This window comes from Telopea speciosissima, unplaced genomic scaffold (genome assembly GCF_018873765.1).
Source record: "Telopea speciosissima isolate NSW1024214 ecotype Mountain lineage unplaced genomic scaffold, Tspe_v1 Tspe_v1.0193, whole genome shotgun sequence".
NCBI classification, from domain to species: domain Eukaryota; kingdom Viridiplantae; phylum Streptophyta; class Magnoliopsida; order Proteales; family Proteaceae; genus Telopea; species Telopea speciosissima.
Window position 1 is genome coordinate 43,012 of NW_025317529.1, and position 16,612 is coordinate 59,623.

The 16,612-nt window shown below is 40.0% G+C and overlaps 1 protein-coding gene across 1 annotated transcript; it reads right to left on the minus strand.

Moving 5' to 3' along the window:
* Positions 1-3,221: 3,221 nt before the first annotated feature.
* Positions 3,222-16,030, minus strand: LOC122647828 (ABC transporter C family member 14-like). The gene is made up of 12 exons (XM_043841132.1): positions 13,896-16,030; positions 11,756-12,076; positions 11,382-11,468; positions 10,431-11,051; positions 10,113-10,277; positions 9,238-9,532; positions 8,386-8,600; positions 6,452-6,757; positions 6,117-6,180; positions 5,792-6,031; positions 3,651-3,783; positions 3,222-3,448 (listed from the first exon to the last, which is right to left on the minus strand). The coding sequence occupies exons 1-11, from the start codon at positions 15,975-15,977 to the stop codon at positions 3,683-3,685; spliced, it is 4,497 nt and encodes a 1,498-aa protein (XP_043697067.1). The 5' UTR covers positions 15,978-16,030; the 3' UTR covers positions 3,222-3,448; positions 3,651-3,682.
* Between the last annotated feature and the right edge of the window lie 582 nt (positions 16,031-16,612).

Consider the following 16,612-nt stretch of genomic DNA (forward strand, 5'->3'; position numbering starts at 1 on the left):
CCTTCCAAAAACCCTATTGCGAGGCTGATGGGCAACAATTGGGCACGCCCACCTCCGTCACCGAACATTGCAGCAACCCAATCAACGAGGAGTTAAAAGTCGTCGGTGATCGACTGAAATTGCTAGCCTTGGATCGCGAAACCTCTGACCTGGATAGGAATGCACTTAGGTGTGATGCTACCGAGGCACTGGCTACTGAGAATGTGGCCATGTCCCCCAAGGGCTCCACCTTGCTGGAGCTGATGAGTGATGGGCCTGCTTTATGTTTGATTAGAGTCTTCTGCCATCATCGGCCGGAATTTCCTGTTGTTGTACTCCAAGATTTTGTTGTAATGTCTAGAATCTATGTCGGAGACTTTTCTTTGTTCTTGTTTTATGTGTTTGCAGGTGATGCCGATCCGGGTGCTTGTGGAACCAAGTTTATCATCGGCTGTGCGCTCAACTTTAGCGGTGGCTACTGCTTGTTACCTAGGGAAGTGGTTTTGACCCAACCCCTAGTCTGGATGACCCAGTTAATAGCATGTGTGACAGGGTCAATTTCCATTCCTTGGTCGTGGATACTGTATATCCAAGCATTGTGTTTATCATGCTCTCTATTTTTTTTATATATTTCATTTTCCTTTGCTTGGCGTTGGGCGCGCATGAATGAATAGTCCTTTTTCTACAAAAAAAAAAGAGAGGGTATCAATCAGTGCGGTTCTGGTTATTCGGTTTGGTTGCGGTGCAGTTTACATTTTGACACTGTGAAATCAAAGCTGAACTGGTTAAGAATCAACCAAAATCAGAATCGTTTGCATACGGTGCGGTTTTATCGGTTTCTAATCGGTTTTCGTTATCCGATTCATAACCGGTTTACATGCAGTTTGTGTAGTGTCAATTTTGGGAAACAGTAATGAAGACAATCTCGGTTTTCAAGGCCTTTATATTCCTGTGTTTCCTCATTCTCTTCCGATCTCCCTCACTCATCATATTTTCCATGCTTATGTGATTTAAAAAAAAAAAAAAAAGTTCCATCTTCGCCTATCCTTATTTTCTTTTCCTATTCTTTATTTTTCCAATTTTTTTTTGTCTTCTCCATTCTGACTTGATAGCCAAATTATTTCTTCTATTAGAAAGTAGGGTTTTGTTAATCCATTTTAAAAATCATCCATCACTTTCAATTCATACTTGAACAAATATAATATATAGTTAATCCAAGACATTTTACTTATTTTATGTTTCAAGTATGATGCAATAATTATGTTTATTAGATTAATTGTTATGTTATTAATTAATCCAACTGATGCATGAGCTAGTATTTGAGTAAGAGGTACCGGTTTCTATTTGGTTTTTTCGGTTTCTTATTTGGTTTAGAACTGCAATTTTGTGATACAAATCAAAACTGGATAATTTTTCTGCGGTGTGGTTCAGTTCGATCATAAACGGTTGGTTCCGATTCTGTTATTCGGTTATAGTTCCATTTTGACACCCTTAGATGTAGCATTTTCCAGGTGTCGAGCTCCAGCGCCTGCACCGCACTGTACTACACTGGCAGATGTGGGCATCGGAGAGGGTTTTAATCCCTGTTACAAGTTAGAACACTGGATCCTTCGTGTTGTATAACTTATTGGACTAAGTTTTCCTTCACCCATGTATTCAATCACCCTAAAAATCGATATGATACCGATACGGTCCTATGGATGGCCACGAATCGATCTAGATTGGACAGTTTTGCCCTTAATTTTTGTTAAATTCGACCCTTAATCCATACTATTCCACGTATATTGGATTAGCTGGTATTAAGATCGGCCTATGCTCATTATAGATTTGAATATCAGCTGAACCATGATGTAACCATTTGATTGGACTCCTGTGTCATCCTTTTTCATCCCACTAAATTTATTCTTTGTCTTACTCTTTAAATCCTTAAATTTAGGCTTGTAAACGGATCGGATGTGATCTGATCCGGCTATTCCCTGACTGAATACGGATACCTTTGAATGGATTCGGATGCGGATCGAATTCAGATTTTCGACCATCCGTTTGCACCTCTGCCTTGTGTAACCCGGACCTTCCTCCCCCTAGCGGAGACAATTCACTATCAATCCATATCTCTGAGATCATGATTCTCTTTTCCTCATATTCTAGAACCTGTTGAATCTTCAAACACCACTTGTGTAGGAAACTTTCACTCCAAAAGGATTGGAGGAACCCTTTTTTCATTAAACAATGACTGTTCCATTTGTTCATGGACTACTAAAGTAAAGCTTGTCAATACAAACCTAAATATTGCCATGTAGTAGCATGGAGAGTTCAAATTTTGTAAACATATTGCCACTTTATTATCTTTTTTAATTTATTTTTTTAGTTTGTTGATGAACCACTTCCATCTAATGAATTCCAATTCAAATAGAATTCTCCATGTCCTATTTAACAACTGAAAATGCATATGAAAAAAAAAAAAAATCAAATGACGAATAGCGAATGTTTGAGGTGGATCTTGAAACTTGTCAACCTGGATTACCAAAAACAAAAAAAAAAAAAAAGAGCTACCCAATGCACGAGGCTCTCGCTACTACAGGGTTTTGGAAGGGGCAATGCAATGCCACCAAGGTTCATTTTGGCTTAGTCAATCAAGCTGCAATTCAGGCCATGTCCCTCTCCACAGGGTAACATGATGCAGCCTCGATGCTCAACTGATAACTTTTCCTGAGGTTTGCATAAGAATTGGTAAAACTGAAACAGGTACACTAATGAAACCTGGGTTTTAATGATCCTGAATCTGAAACAGGCCACTGTACTGCTAATGGAGAAGACAAATTCAAGATGAAAAGCTAAGCTGGTTACTTAATTCATTTGAATTTGATTTGCAATTCTAAATTCATAGTAAAGAAATGAAACACCGGGCAGGGGGTTGTTGAGTGTTGGAAAAGCTTCTGTATTTCCAGGGGAATTGTGCAACATTAGACTGTCACAATATCATCTACTTAATCATGGTCAATCTGATTGTAGTATGGATCTCAGTGGATAAATTTGCTATTCACCACTGTAATACAGTTATCTAAGTAACAAAAATCGACTTCTCACTATTTAAGTTAAAGATAATAGACTACTTAATCCGACCCCACAGAAAATAAACTTACAAGGGCATGTGGTGGGGATCTAGTGATGGTTACTCTCTCTGATCAAGGGGTACACCCTTCTTAGTAGAAAGTACATTAGGCACTAGTCTTCTCATATACATACTAATACTGTTGCTGATACACCTATGACTAAGTTCTGGCTCATGCTAGTGTGATATAGAGTATGATTCTTGCTTTTGAGCTTCCAGTTGATATTAACCAGCCTCAAGTACCACAAGTCTTCCCTTCTGTGTAAATGAGCAAGTCATCATGAACAGCAGCTGTCCTTGAAATGGTGGTCCGGTATTTCATTCAAAAGAATTTCACTCAGCGGATTCCATGTCTTCCTGTTTCAACACATCGATTATAAGAATGGTTCACAATAAATGAGAAAATTGTGGATGATTTCTGTGGTATTTTGAAAAAGAAGGATTTGGGGGGAGAGGAGGGGTGGCGGTTGGACATTCTATTGCTTGGTAGTGGAATTTGTGTTCATCAGTTCTGAATCACTAATCATTCAGATCAGTGGGATGGGCACACAACTTCTACCTTTAGTAGCATCCTCCGAACGCAATCAACATCTATATACCAGAAGAACGATTGGCATACTCCTGAACCAAAGCCCCAAACAGAGAGGGCCTCTCAAGCAAGTGAGCTGGCTTGTCAAACTCTTTTGCTAGTCCTGCCAAAACAAGAAAAACAAATATCAGATGTTAACCCCCAGGTTGATGCATAACTGTATAATTTCAGGACAATGGCATCAGTAAGTGGCAGATCAAGAACATGCTATGCAGTTTTGAGTTATTTAGCCTCGTAATTGGATCATCCATGAGTTTCAAGAAATATCGAAGAAAGCAAGAGAAAATGAAAAGAAGACAATGATGATGACAATGACTGGACATCATCCTTAAGAGTAACTATATAATGTAGTGCTGGTTTTATGCTTGACAGATCTAATATGCCATCCAAGTATAATTGATACAGATATGGAAAACGAGAATACTATCTCCAAGTAAACCAAACGCCAACTAGTCATGGACCAAATCAATAGAGAACCAAAATCAAATTCTAGTTCAGATACGTAATAAGGGAAATCAAAAGCCTTTGCTTCTGGTATAGTATCAAAGTTAATATCTTTGGTTATTACCCTCAACATTGTGACAATTCTTTAAGAATATCTGAAAGGATTATATGTTGTTAAAGAGGTCAACACAGTGCGGAAGAAAACTCCAGTTATTCAAATGAAATGGAAGACACAAGACAATATGGGAATAAAAAAACTGGCTTTACGTGGGCTGATAAAATATCTACAAGGAACCTAGTTATTCTATACTATGATGGGCCAGATAAATTTTAGGGAAAATTACATGATTAGCTACTTTTGGGTTTTCAGTTACAAAACTGTCCACCCTATGTTTGAGTTAACAAAAATAGACAAAAACAAGTTTACTTTTACAAAACTAGATAAAACAGTGACTCTCCTTCCTTCTTCAGCAGTTCCCCTCTGAAAAAATCTCTTTTTTTTTTTCCCTCTGTTACTTGGGGTAGCAGAGAATGGCGGTGGCTAGGACAAGGGTAGGGTTGCAGGGAATGAACGATGCCTGGGAGAGGAGGCAATGGCAGGGGTGAAAATGTCTAAAAAAGTAAGTGTGGGAGGGAGAGACACTATTTTGTCTAGTTTTGTAAACCTTAACTTGTTTTTGTCTAGTTTTGTTAACTCAAACATAGGGTGGACAGTTTTGTAAATGAAAACCCAAAAGTAGCTAATCATGTAATTTTCCCTAAATTTTATTGGTACAAAAGTATCCCAACCAATCCTAAATCCAATCAGCCAGAAAGAATAACTATTTGAGTCCAAAAATAGGCCAGAACAGATCAGGACTAGAACTCTAAGGTAAAAGAACACACCTTCAATAGGCTATGGATAAAATATAGGCTCGATTTTAGGCCTTCAAGCATGCACCTCTGAACAATGAACTCTCACAAAATGAATAAAAATGGAAAGAGAAGTCCTTTTCATTGGGAAAACCAAGGAAGAGATGGTAACTATCACCGGAAAGGTTTCAAATCCAAAATAGCAACAACTAACTGCATGAATCATGGCTGATGGCAGTATAGTGCTGATGATGATGTGGCGAGGATCACCGGCAGGAACAGAAACAGTAATTTGTTTTGATATTTGGAAAAGGTGGCATCAGGCAGTAACAGACAAGCTATTTTTTGAAGAAAAAATAGAGAGTTCAAAGCCCTACAGAAAATGCGATGGATGGCATCCTTCAGAGAAGAGACATGAAATCATTCAGACCAAGGAAATGTTAAATTAAATGTAAAGGAAAAGCAACCTAGTTTTAAACAAGATCGGAATAAAATTATAACCTAATAAAGGTATGCGATAATATATTTATCAACTCATAAAAATTGAGCCCCATATTAACATTCAATAACCACACCAACAAAGCTTAAAAGTTGCAGAAATTAATAGACCAGAACTGACTGAGCTGACTTCCTATTGCACATAATTTCTCTAGAAAAGTTAGTAAACCATGGTTCTAGATTAGCCAGGAAAGTTGCAATTTTTTGACATTTACACTCTCTGTGAAATTCAACTGGTAACTTTAAATAGGAAACATTCTCAATGTATTAAAGTTTCCAGAATAAGTTATGTAAAAGCCAGATTGCAAAGAACATACCAGCAGCTACAACCAACACTCTATCACAGTCCATGACTGTGGGTATTCTGTGAGCAATGCTTATCATTGTGCAGGCTGAGAAATCCTCTCGGATAATCTTTTGTAGCACAGCATCAGTTTGTGAATCAACAGAAGCAGTTGCTTCATCCAAAAACAAAATCTTGCTGTGCTTAAGTATAACCCGCCCCAAACAAAGAAGCTGCCTTTGTCCCACGCTCCAATTGTCCCCATTATCAGCCACTATAAACAGTTTATCAAACATAAGTAGCTAGATAATGAAGTTATAAAATGATCCAATCAGTAAGAGAGAGAGAGAGAGAGAGACCTGGAGAATCAAGTTTCTCAGGTTTTGCAGCCACGACTTCCTTAAGTTGGCAGCGTTCAAGACTCTGCAAAAATTTAAAGATCCCAAACAATCAACCCACAATCTTAAATGATACTACATACCTTGGCGAAGATCAAAATTGTGAACTCGAAACAATATTTACCTGTCTACCACAGGCTGTACAAACAGGTTGATATACTACTAGTTTTGAATCTTTGCTGCAAATATTTTCCCCCACAACTTTCTTGGCATGTTTTGAGTTCATTTTCTTTGAGAACTGACCAAACTTAAGTAGCAATTTTCATGATTACTATCAGTCAGGAATTAGAATGTACCTTCCATATTTCTTCATCTGAATACAGTCCAATTGGGTCAACATTGCTTCGTACAGTTCCTTCAAAAAGGACTGGTTCTTGGGGAATTATTCCGAAACGAGATCTGAGATCATGAAGACCAAGTGTGCAAATGTCGACCCCATCAATAATTATTTTTCCTCCTGAAGGCTCCACCAACCTAAAGAAAGCTTGGATCAAAGTTGACTTGCCACTCCCAGTTCGACCAACAACACCAATCTTCTCTCCTCCTCGGATGCTGAGAGTGATGCCTTTCAGAACCAGAGGAGTGTTTGGCCGATATCTAACCTGTTGATCAATTTATCCATGAAACTTATATCATCAAAGAGCATCTAACATGCACTAAGGAAAAACAGAGGTTCAGCTTAGGTTTACTGCTGTATCTCCAACAAATTACATACCTTCTGTGTCCACTAAAAAGGAGTTTGGGGGGGTTTGGGGTGGGGCAAGGGTGTGGACAGGTAGAGACCATATAAGAGACATTTCTATATTCCTTACTTCCCCTCTTGTTCAGTTGCAATTAATTAACCTTATGCATCGACTTAACACATAAGAGGGCGGGCCTTGGTGCAACAGTAAGGTTGCTCCATTGTGACCAAGTAGTCATGGGTGTGAGTGTGGAAACATCCTCTTTGCGAAAGCAGGGGTAAGGCTGCGTACATTATGACCCTCCCCACACTCCTCAGTGGCGGGAGCCTCATGCTCTCAGTACGCCCCCTATCAACTTAACACACAAGCAATGAAGCAATAGAATCCATAGTTCATGGAAGATGGATTAAGGAACCAAGAGATACAACTCAAAGCTGCTTGAGATGACACAAGGTCAACTAACAATGCCATCCCCGCCATCCAATCGATCACATTCTTAGGAAGTTTATGGGACATCTGAGATGAGAATGTTAAGACGGACTAATGGAATGACCAGAAAGGATGGGATTAGAAATAAATGCACTTGCAGTAACAGCTACAAGCTGGAGGGGAGTCAATTGAGTTGGTTCAGTCATATAGAAAAAGAACCAAGAATTACAACAATTAGGAACGATATGATGCAAGTTGAAGGTGCTCAAATGACAAGGGAAGCCAAAAGTACGTTCATCTGAAGCAGTACAAAGAGACACAAGTGCTTGTGATTTAAATTAAATACGGATAACTGGATTTGTATAGAGAGATGCAAGATAGGCTAAAGATACACCTGGAAATGGTCAAGAAACGCATAGAAATGCAAAGGATGCATGCAAAATATAGTTTTAAAAAATAAAACACTATAAATAAGCAATATGTAAAATATATCATGAATAAAAAGGAGAACAAAGTACGAAGACACAATTGTATTCAATTGATTACATATAAATGATGAGGTTTCTTATATGTATTAATAGTTTAATCCCATAGAGAGTTGCAGGCTGGTTCAAACTCAGACTTGAAAGTGGTCTCAGGTAAAGGTGCAACTAAAATAATGTTGTGCATAGACCGAACATATGCGCAATAAAAAAATATAAAATACAAAAATAAATTAAAAAAATGAAGCAACATATCTATAATGCGAGTATCAAGCCGTATTGACCAGTACAATGTAATATATATTTTTTAAGCCAAATTTAGTCAACTATCTGGCCTCAAGAATATCAACAATCCAACGTTGGCTCTTGATATATCTATGTAAAAGTCAGGTGAACAGAAAAGTGAGGTTGAAGGGGAAAACCATATTTAGATTTTGTAGTCATAACAGTAACGAGAGAAGTTCCTAGATCGGAATGAAACACGAGACTGACTTTTTCATTTGGTAAAAATTGGAGATAATTTCTTTTAATGAGCACATAATTTACTCCAACTTGTTGAATTGTATCCTGAACCTCCAGAAAATTTTACCATATATTTTGCAATACCAAGATACATGAGAGATTCACATTAGATACCTGCAAGTCCTTAAGATCAACATTTCCCTGGGTTGGCCAGTTTGGATAAGGCAGACAATCTTTGATTCTCCATGCCGCTTCAGATGGAATGATCGTGAACTGTTTTATTCTCTCGACAGAAACCATTCGGTTTTCCACAAAACAACTCATAGATATGGCAAAAAACAGAACACCATTGAGAGACATACCATAGGAAAGAGTTAACCCCACATAAGCTACATGACATAAAACAAGCTGTCAGTATAAAAAATGATAAAAGATCAATATTTAAGGGCAAGTAAAACATTTCATACCAAATACTTGTAAGAAAAACTAGTTTATACAACATTCTTGTACCTCCCTCATTATGAACACAGACACACTCATATAACTGAAGACATTGGATTTTTAAGTGTTTTCCAAAAATTATGTGATATTCCATAATTTGTGTAAGGGTGTGTTCATGAGAATAAACACACACCTTCGTGGTTGGGGCTCTGTCTAAGGATATGCATTTTGAGGGGAAAAACATGAATCTCTGCTTTTCCCCCAAGGTTTTGTCTGTTCAGAAGAAACATAATTTATTTAGGATATTCATTCACCAGAAATTATACAAGAAAAATTTTGAACATCAATATGCCCATGTAACAGGTATGCTGCAAATAATTTAATCTCATCAACTAAGAGAGAATCTTTTAAGTAATATGACATGCACAGGAAGCACAGTGATAAATAATAAATAGTAGCTGACAGGATACTAGATAAAAAAAAAAAAAGCAAACTAGAACATGTAAACCCCTGTCAAGTGTGCACAGTTAGAAAACTACAGATTGCATGTGGAATTGGCAATAGAAAGATATGTTGGACAGCTACCTGGATTTATAATACTGCTAGGCAAAAAGACCATAAATATCGTAGAAATGCAGAGGATGAGACTGCCAATCAATTCCAAGCGGAAGCCCAACCATTCATTTGATCCATTATTGTGGAAGTCCATACGCAAATTTTTATTGACCCTGTCAATATTCTCCTGAATAAATCCTCCCTGCTTTCTGAAGCACCTTATTGTCATAACCCCAGCAATGCTTTCTGAGAAATGATGAATAACAGGTGCTTTGGTGATTGCATCAAGGCGGGTCAACTCACGAGATGTCGCAAGGAAGTAACCCTGCATCTCAAACAATAAAGGAGTAAATAAAAGTGAACCTGAATTGGCTACTCATTTTCAACTTAGTCTGCCAAGTAGATTGTCCTCAGAAAGACTGAACTGATTGAATCTCCTACCATTAGAAACGTTCAAGGGCTTGGGCAATCAGTCAGGAACACCTGAGAGTGGAAGAGTAGTACTAGCTGGATCCATCCAATGTGTTCCCCATCCCATACATGAGTGCAATATGTACCATGATGGGCCAAGGTTTTCCTGACTGATTGGGAAAAACTGCAATCCCATGCATGAGTGCTATGTGTACAATGATGGGGCAGATTTTGTCAGGGAAAAATGTTAAAATCTAGGTGGTGATTGCATTTTTTGAAAAAAACAAAGTATATAATGTGTCGAAGGCATCTTCTGCACATCAGTGCTGAAACTGTCACCATGTCAGCGCCTGGACACCACAGCAGCATGGATCTGCAGTGAATATGCCAGTAGTGCATGCACCTTGGAGAGCCAAGGTAACCATATATTCTTTAATAAACCAATGTGGGTAAGAGTCATATGATACCAAGACTAGAGGCAAGGATGTTCATACCCTGTACCAGATATTCAACCAACCCAATGGTATAATAAGGAATATTGTTGGCCAAGCATACTGGCAAGTAATAAAAATGATGCTGAACACTGTAATGTACATGGCAATTGTCATGCTTAAAAAGAAGGGGAGGAAAAGATCAACGTTGGTCTGATCTGATGATGCCTGCACAACGAGTTAAAACAGAGAAGATTGTCAGTTGAAATGGCAATGGCTAAGGATATATGATAAGGGAATAACTGCTTAGGTACTGAAGTGAGCAGTAACTGAAAAAAAAAATGAGGACCCTTATACAAAGATTGGAGGTAACAATCTCACCCGACTCAGAATTCTTCCTGAAGGAGTGGTATCAAAGAATGACATTGGAGCATGTAAGAGGCTATGAAGAATCTGCTTGAAGAAACTTTGAGCTGTCTTGAGCGCTACACATGCGACAAGGAAGGATCTGATCACCACCAAAACAATTGAAACTGCTGCTATCACTACATAGACATTAATAAACAGAGAGGGTTTGAAAGAAGCTGCATTATCTTCTTGAGTCTCAAATGCCAGCCAATAGTCACTTGCCATTAGAGATGCCTGCCATACCACAGACATTAGTAGTATAGCAGCAGCTCCCCACCACCCAAACGCCTCAGTGACATAAAGCTTGTACACTCCCAAGCTAACTTGGCCTGTTTCTCTCTCCTCATCTTTAATGAGCTTTGAGGTTCCCTTCTCAGACTTGGGCTGCTCAACAGAACCATTTACACCATTGGGTTTTGGAGAAGCTTGAGGAGATTTTGGAGTTTGTGTGGAGTTTTCCCCATTTCCATTTGCACTCATTTCCACAAGTTCCATGGATGTTTCATGGGCAGTGACAAGGGCTTCAAATTCCGTTCCAGATTCCAGAATCTCAAGGTACCTCCCAGATTGTACAATCTTTCCATCTCTCATAACCTGGTTATTAACAAATAATACAATCAGAATATATAAACATGAACAAGATTTCAGCAAACTTCCTCAGAAATTTTGAGCTTTGACAAAGATAGTTATTATATAAGAGGATGACTAAGAACACTGTCAAAAGAAAGGAGGAAAACATAATTGTAGAATTAGGCAATGCAAGACTCGCTCAATGGACCAAGACTTCTCAACATAAGTGTTTAAACATACTAGCAGTCAGTAGCATAACCACAAGAGTAACTTCATTAATAACAAACCCACTGGGATTACCAAATTGTGGAACATGGAATGGGTACTCCAACAGTAACTTGAAAAGCATCTTACCAAAATTCGATTAGCATTGTGCAAGAAATCAACTTGGTGGGTTACGAGCAAAATGGTCTTATCTTTAAGGGTTCCTCTCACGCATTCCTGCAACATGAAACATTATGACCATAATTAAGAATTGAAAGAGAGAGTTCAGAAAGTGTTTGAAGATCGAGGACTAAACATTTGTAGCTTCAGTGTCGATGCTAGGTATGGCAATTGGGTTGGCTACAGTTGCTACTCAACTCACAGTAACCTGGAAGCAAGCCAACTTCAGCTAAAAATAGTCTAAGAGTAGCCTCTGCTATGATGTCTACTTCCAATCTTAATAGTCAAATGTAAGATTTCAGTATAGAGTTGCAGCAAACTAGAAGTAAAAAAATGTCAATCACCTTGAATATTTCTGAGCCAGTCTGGGCATCAACAGCACTGAAGACATCATCAAGAAGGTATACATCACAGTCTTGATAAACAGCTCTGGCAAGTTGTATACGCTGCTTCTGCCCACCACTGAGGTTAATACCACGCTCTCCAATCTCAGTCTGGTCACCAAATTCCATCATTTCCAAGTCCTTCTCCAAGGAACAAACCCTGATTGTTTCACTGTATCTTTCTGTGTTCATTGGTAAACCAAAAAGGATATTGTCTTGGATGGTTCCATTCTGGATCCAGGAACTCTGTGCTACATAAGCAGTTGTTCCACAAACTCTCACCTGTTGAAGCAAGGATGTTTGGAGTATTAGCAAGTAAAACACAAAGTATTCCCTATATGGGACAATAAAGAAACTAGCAGTTTTGCTTTGTTCTTGGGTACATAGGCAAGGGTTAGGATGGGTCAACCCAAGCCCAACTCATTCACAAATTGGGTCCCCGTCTTATAAAAAAGTTACACGCAGGCCCAACCCATCCATAGGTTTGGATGTAACTCTTAGGGCCAAAAATGGGACAAGCAGGCTGAGAGTTTATCAATCAGGCTACGAATGGAGAGGCCACTGCTTAGAGCAATTGTAAAAGTAAGGTTTAAAAGAATGAAAATGGGGTTCAGATTGGTCCCGGCCCGGATTGAAATAGGTCTGTCTGGATCAATCAGGGACAGTCAGAACCGGCCAATCATGCCCTTGTACAAGTACCGTCCAAGGCCCTTCGGAGCCAGTCACATAACATCCACTGTGGGACCCACAGAAGGAGTGGGTTACATGTGAGAGGGCCTTGGACTGTACTACTTGTACAAGGACATGATCTGGTCTCTCTCTCAAAAAGACGTATCCAGCTCGGTAGAAGCTTGCGAAGTAAAAAGCAAGTGCATACGTCTAAAATCTATTTACATCCCCTGTTCGTTTCCTCTTGGCATTTCTCCATCATTGAAATTAAAATCAAATACCTTAATGTTAATACCAAAAAAGATAAAAAGGGAGAATTAATTGTCTAAGGCCACAACTGTATCCATACTAAGATTGCTACCCGTGCTTTATGTAGCATGGGTATGGCACGGGTGATCCATGCTATCTTGTCAAGTGTGCCATGCCAATAAATGCGAGACCCTACTGTAAACCCAACTACTCCAACGGAAACTCCAGATTCTCCAACGTTTAGCTCCATTGTGCCATGAACAAGGGTACCTTACCTTGCCTTGTCTTAAGCCACTACTTTCAATGGCAAAATGCTAATCCATGGTAGTGGCTGTGGCCCAATAATCACAATTAACGATATAATATAGGTCAAATGTTCTTTGTGTCGGGATATGCCTAGACACATGGGGGTGGGTGAAATGACCACCCTACCCCCCCTGAATAGCCTGTGCTCCCAGCCAAAGAACAATCCCCATTTCCCACTCTCAATATGAAATAAATCTCGCATGCCACACTAATTAACCGAAATTGTTTCATAAACAATAAAGGGCCTTACATGGTTAGGGAGGGGAGACCGACAGACCTTCTTAATTAGGCCTCTCATACCCTAACCATATGGGACCCATATTTATCATTTTCCCAAATACCTCTAATAGAGGGAGGTGGACTCTATTCGAATAGTATGTTCGAACTGAGATAGGGTGGTTATTTTTGCATCCTCTATTAGAATAACTTGAGAAAATAGATCTGCCCAGAAAATAGAACAGATAAAAGGTCGAATAGAGGAATCATAAATCCGTTCCGACGAGTATATGAACAAAAAATCTCAGGTCTTATCTCTCTGTTCAAAAATATTCTCAGAGTTTCAAAATGAGAAGACGTGTAGAGTGTAGAATATGTCAGGACGATCACGCTTCACTGTCGAGGAATCCCAGCCGTACAGTGAACCAACAGATACTATAGAGTCTACTTATACAGCAAAGGTTTTCAAAAACAAAAAAAAACCCAGAATCAGGAATCGAATTGGTCAGTGCCAAATCCGTCTCCCAATTAAAATACGGAGGAATCAGTTCTGGACCGATCCAGACCGGTTCAGTGCATAGGTACAGAAAAGATTCGATAAAACTGCAGGTAGTAACCATGGTTCAGAAAAATCAAGAATTAAAAAGAGAGAGACACGTACCGTTCCCGAGATTTTGCGCATCTCGCCAAGAATCGCGGCAAGTAAGGAAGACTTCCCCGATCCAACGGTCCCAACAATGGCGGCAAGCTGACCTTTCTTGATCACCAAATTCAAATCTCGTATCAACGCTTCGTTACTCTCATCGTCCCACGCGAATGCCCCATCTTTCACCTCGACGGCAACGTCGCCGCTGCAACTTTCGACCCTTTCCACCACTCCGTCCACTAGTTCCCGACTCGTCATGTAAGAGTCTAACCTCCCAAGCGAGATCATCGCCTGCGATAGATTGATTAGACACTGAGGGAACGTTCTGATCGGTTCCTGCAAGATCCTGATAAACGTGGTCAGCGTAAAAACCCTCCCTGCATCGAGCGGAACCCGCAAAGCAATCGCAGTTCCGAACGTCAGGGACGCAACCACCACAGGGGTGCTCCACATAACCACTAAGTTTCCATACATAGAGTAAAAGAACTTGGTCAGCCACCCATACTCTGCTTCACGAAAAGCTTGAATCCTCTCGAAGAAGTGATTCTCCCAAGCTTGAAACTTGATCACTCTCATGAAATTCAGCATTTCGTTCGTTGCCTTCAGCCTGGAATCACGATTCTTCATCAAATTGAACTGGTAACGGTTGTTCCGTTTGTTCCCAAACAAGGTGAACACCATAACCCCAATGAGCGCTATAAATGCTACAACTACGGATATGCCCATGTAACCGAAGAGAAGGGCGAAGGCGACGATCACTTGGATCGGTGTAAGCCATAGACTATGGAGCTGCATCATCATATCGGAGAGCTGTTGTGCGTCGACGGCCATGTAATTCACGATCTGTCCGACCCCATGTTCTTGCCTGGCCGAGCAAGTCATCCTCAAGCCCTTCTTGTACAGAGAAGTGATCAGTGAGGATCGAATAAGCATTCCAATCTTCTGACAGTTGAAATTGTGTTGGTGACAGGCCAGAACTTCGACGAATTTCGCAACGAGAAGGATCGTTATCAGATAGTATCCCTCGTAAGGGGAGGTTCGCTTCCCTGAAGTGAAATCGACGAACCTTTGGATCAGAGTTGGACCCACATACATGACGGAGATGCGAATGATAGCCAAGAAAGCAGTGAAGAGGAGGTCCGGCCAGAAGCAGCGAAGCAATGCGGTTGCAACAGGGTGTTGAGATGGGTCGGCTGGTTTAGGCCAATTCGATTCGAAGAACTCTGACATTCTCTGCGCCCTATGTTGAGGGGCAAGCGATGGCACATCGTCGATCTTCAGAGGAGATCTGTAACCTTTACTCAATAAGGGATTCATCCAAAACCATACCGCTCTAGACAGCGAAGAAGCTGAAGCGTAGAGGCTAACATTCGGGTCGCTCAGTGAAGGAGGCTCTCCCAATTTTTCATCCGGTTCCAACTCAGAATTCGTTTCTCCTGTTGTCGTAATCCCCGTTGATCCTCTAATGGCGACGAGGAGAAGAAAAGCTGATACAGGGATATTAACAATGAAGAACACATCGTCCGTTCTTAACTCTGGTTCCTGTTTCCATTGAACAGAGCACAACCGAATGATAGCTGAAACAGAGAACAAGCAAACAATGGCGAAATTCGCGACCCAGTAAACTCGAAGCGTCATAGGATGAGAAGTAGCCTTGAATCTCTTCTGGTGAGCGATTAAAATCGCAATCGTTAGATGTGTTGCAGCTTGGATTAGCAGAAAAACAGCTTCCGGTGTCTTCCATGACGATTCGGTGTTTCTAACGAGGACGAAAATGCATAGCACAGTGTAAGTGATTGCTAACAGTACCGTTAGAATCAGGGATAGCTTGAACCAGACATTAGTTCTGAGATGATTTCTCTTGCGTTCGAGAAGGGGTATGTCAACGGAAGAGTCGGAATGCCTGCGAGAACGAACTCTGGAACAAAGCTTCTGGACAGCGAAGGCGAAGAGGATAAGCAAAAAGAGAAGATCAACGACAGATACCAGCTTTCGTTGAGGACATGGAGATAGGAAGATGAATCTTAACCATTCAGCTGGGGATTGAATAGCAGAACTTGCACAGGTGAGAGAGGTAATCCAAGAAGCATTCGCCATGTCTGCAAACAAAATTTTGATCCCAATAATGGAAAGATCACTCCTTTATGCTCGACTTCCTTACCTGCTTTCCTCCTAATAAGCTGAAAGTCAAAACGAAACCCACATTAAAGAGAGATCAATTTGGTGCAAAATGGAGGTTCGGCCATGGAGATTGAAGAGTAATTGAAATTCTTGTTATTATTAATAATTATTATCATAATAAATTAATAATAAAAAAAAAAAGATCTTTCTTTTAGTTTTTGACAATTGTAAAGCTTAGTACAGCTACCAGATCAAAGCTGACCACAAAAAATCAAATCGGAGAGACAACCAAAGAGTACTACTTACCTGATCAGTTAACTCAGACTGAGAAGAAGAAGAGAAAATGGATGCAGGAAGGAAGGAAGGAAGTGTTTCAACTACGAATCTTAGTTGGAGTTAGTGGTAGAGAAAATGGATGGAAGGAAGGGAGGGTTTCAACTACGAATCAGAGATGGTGGTGGCAAAGAAAATAGTTTTATTAAATATGAGTTACCTGTAGAGGTCTGTGAGCTTTCGAGGGCATACCTTTTCTTGGTACACGAGTCTAAGAGAAGTTGAGGAGGAAAGAGGCGAACTATCACGAAGACGTGGAAGAAGGGCAGCCGCCACTC

Excerpts from the sequence above, each read along its gene's own strand:
- LOC122647828 (XM_043841132.1), bottom strand. The coding sequence starts at position 15,977 with ATGGCGAATGCTTCTTGGATTACCTCTCTCACCTGTGCAAGTTCTGCT. Across the intron at positions 12,077-13,895 it reads TGCGCAAAATCTCGGGAACG|GTGAGAGTTTGTGGAACAAC; the intron begins GTACGTGTCTCT and ends TTGCTTCAACAG. Across the intron at positions 11,052-11,381 it reads ACAATGCTAATCGAATTTTG|GTTATGAGAGATGGAAAGAT; the intron begins GTAAGATGCTTT and ends GTTAATAACCAG.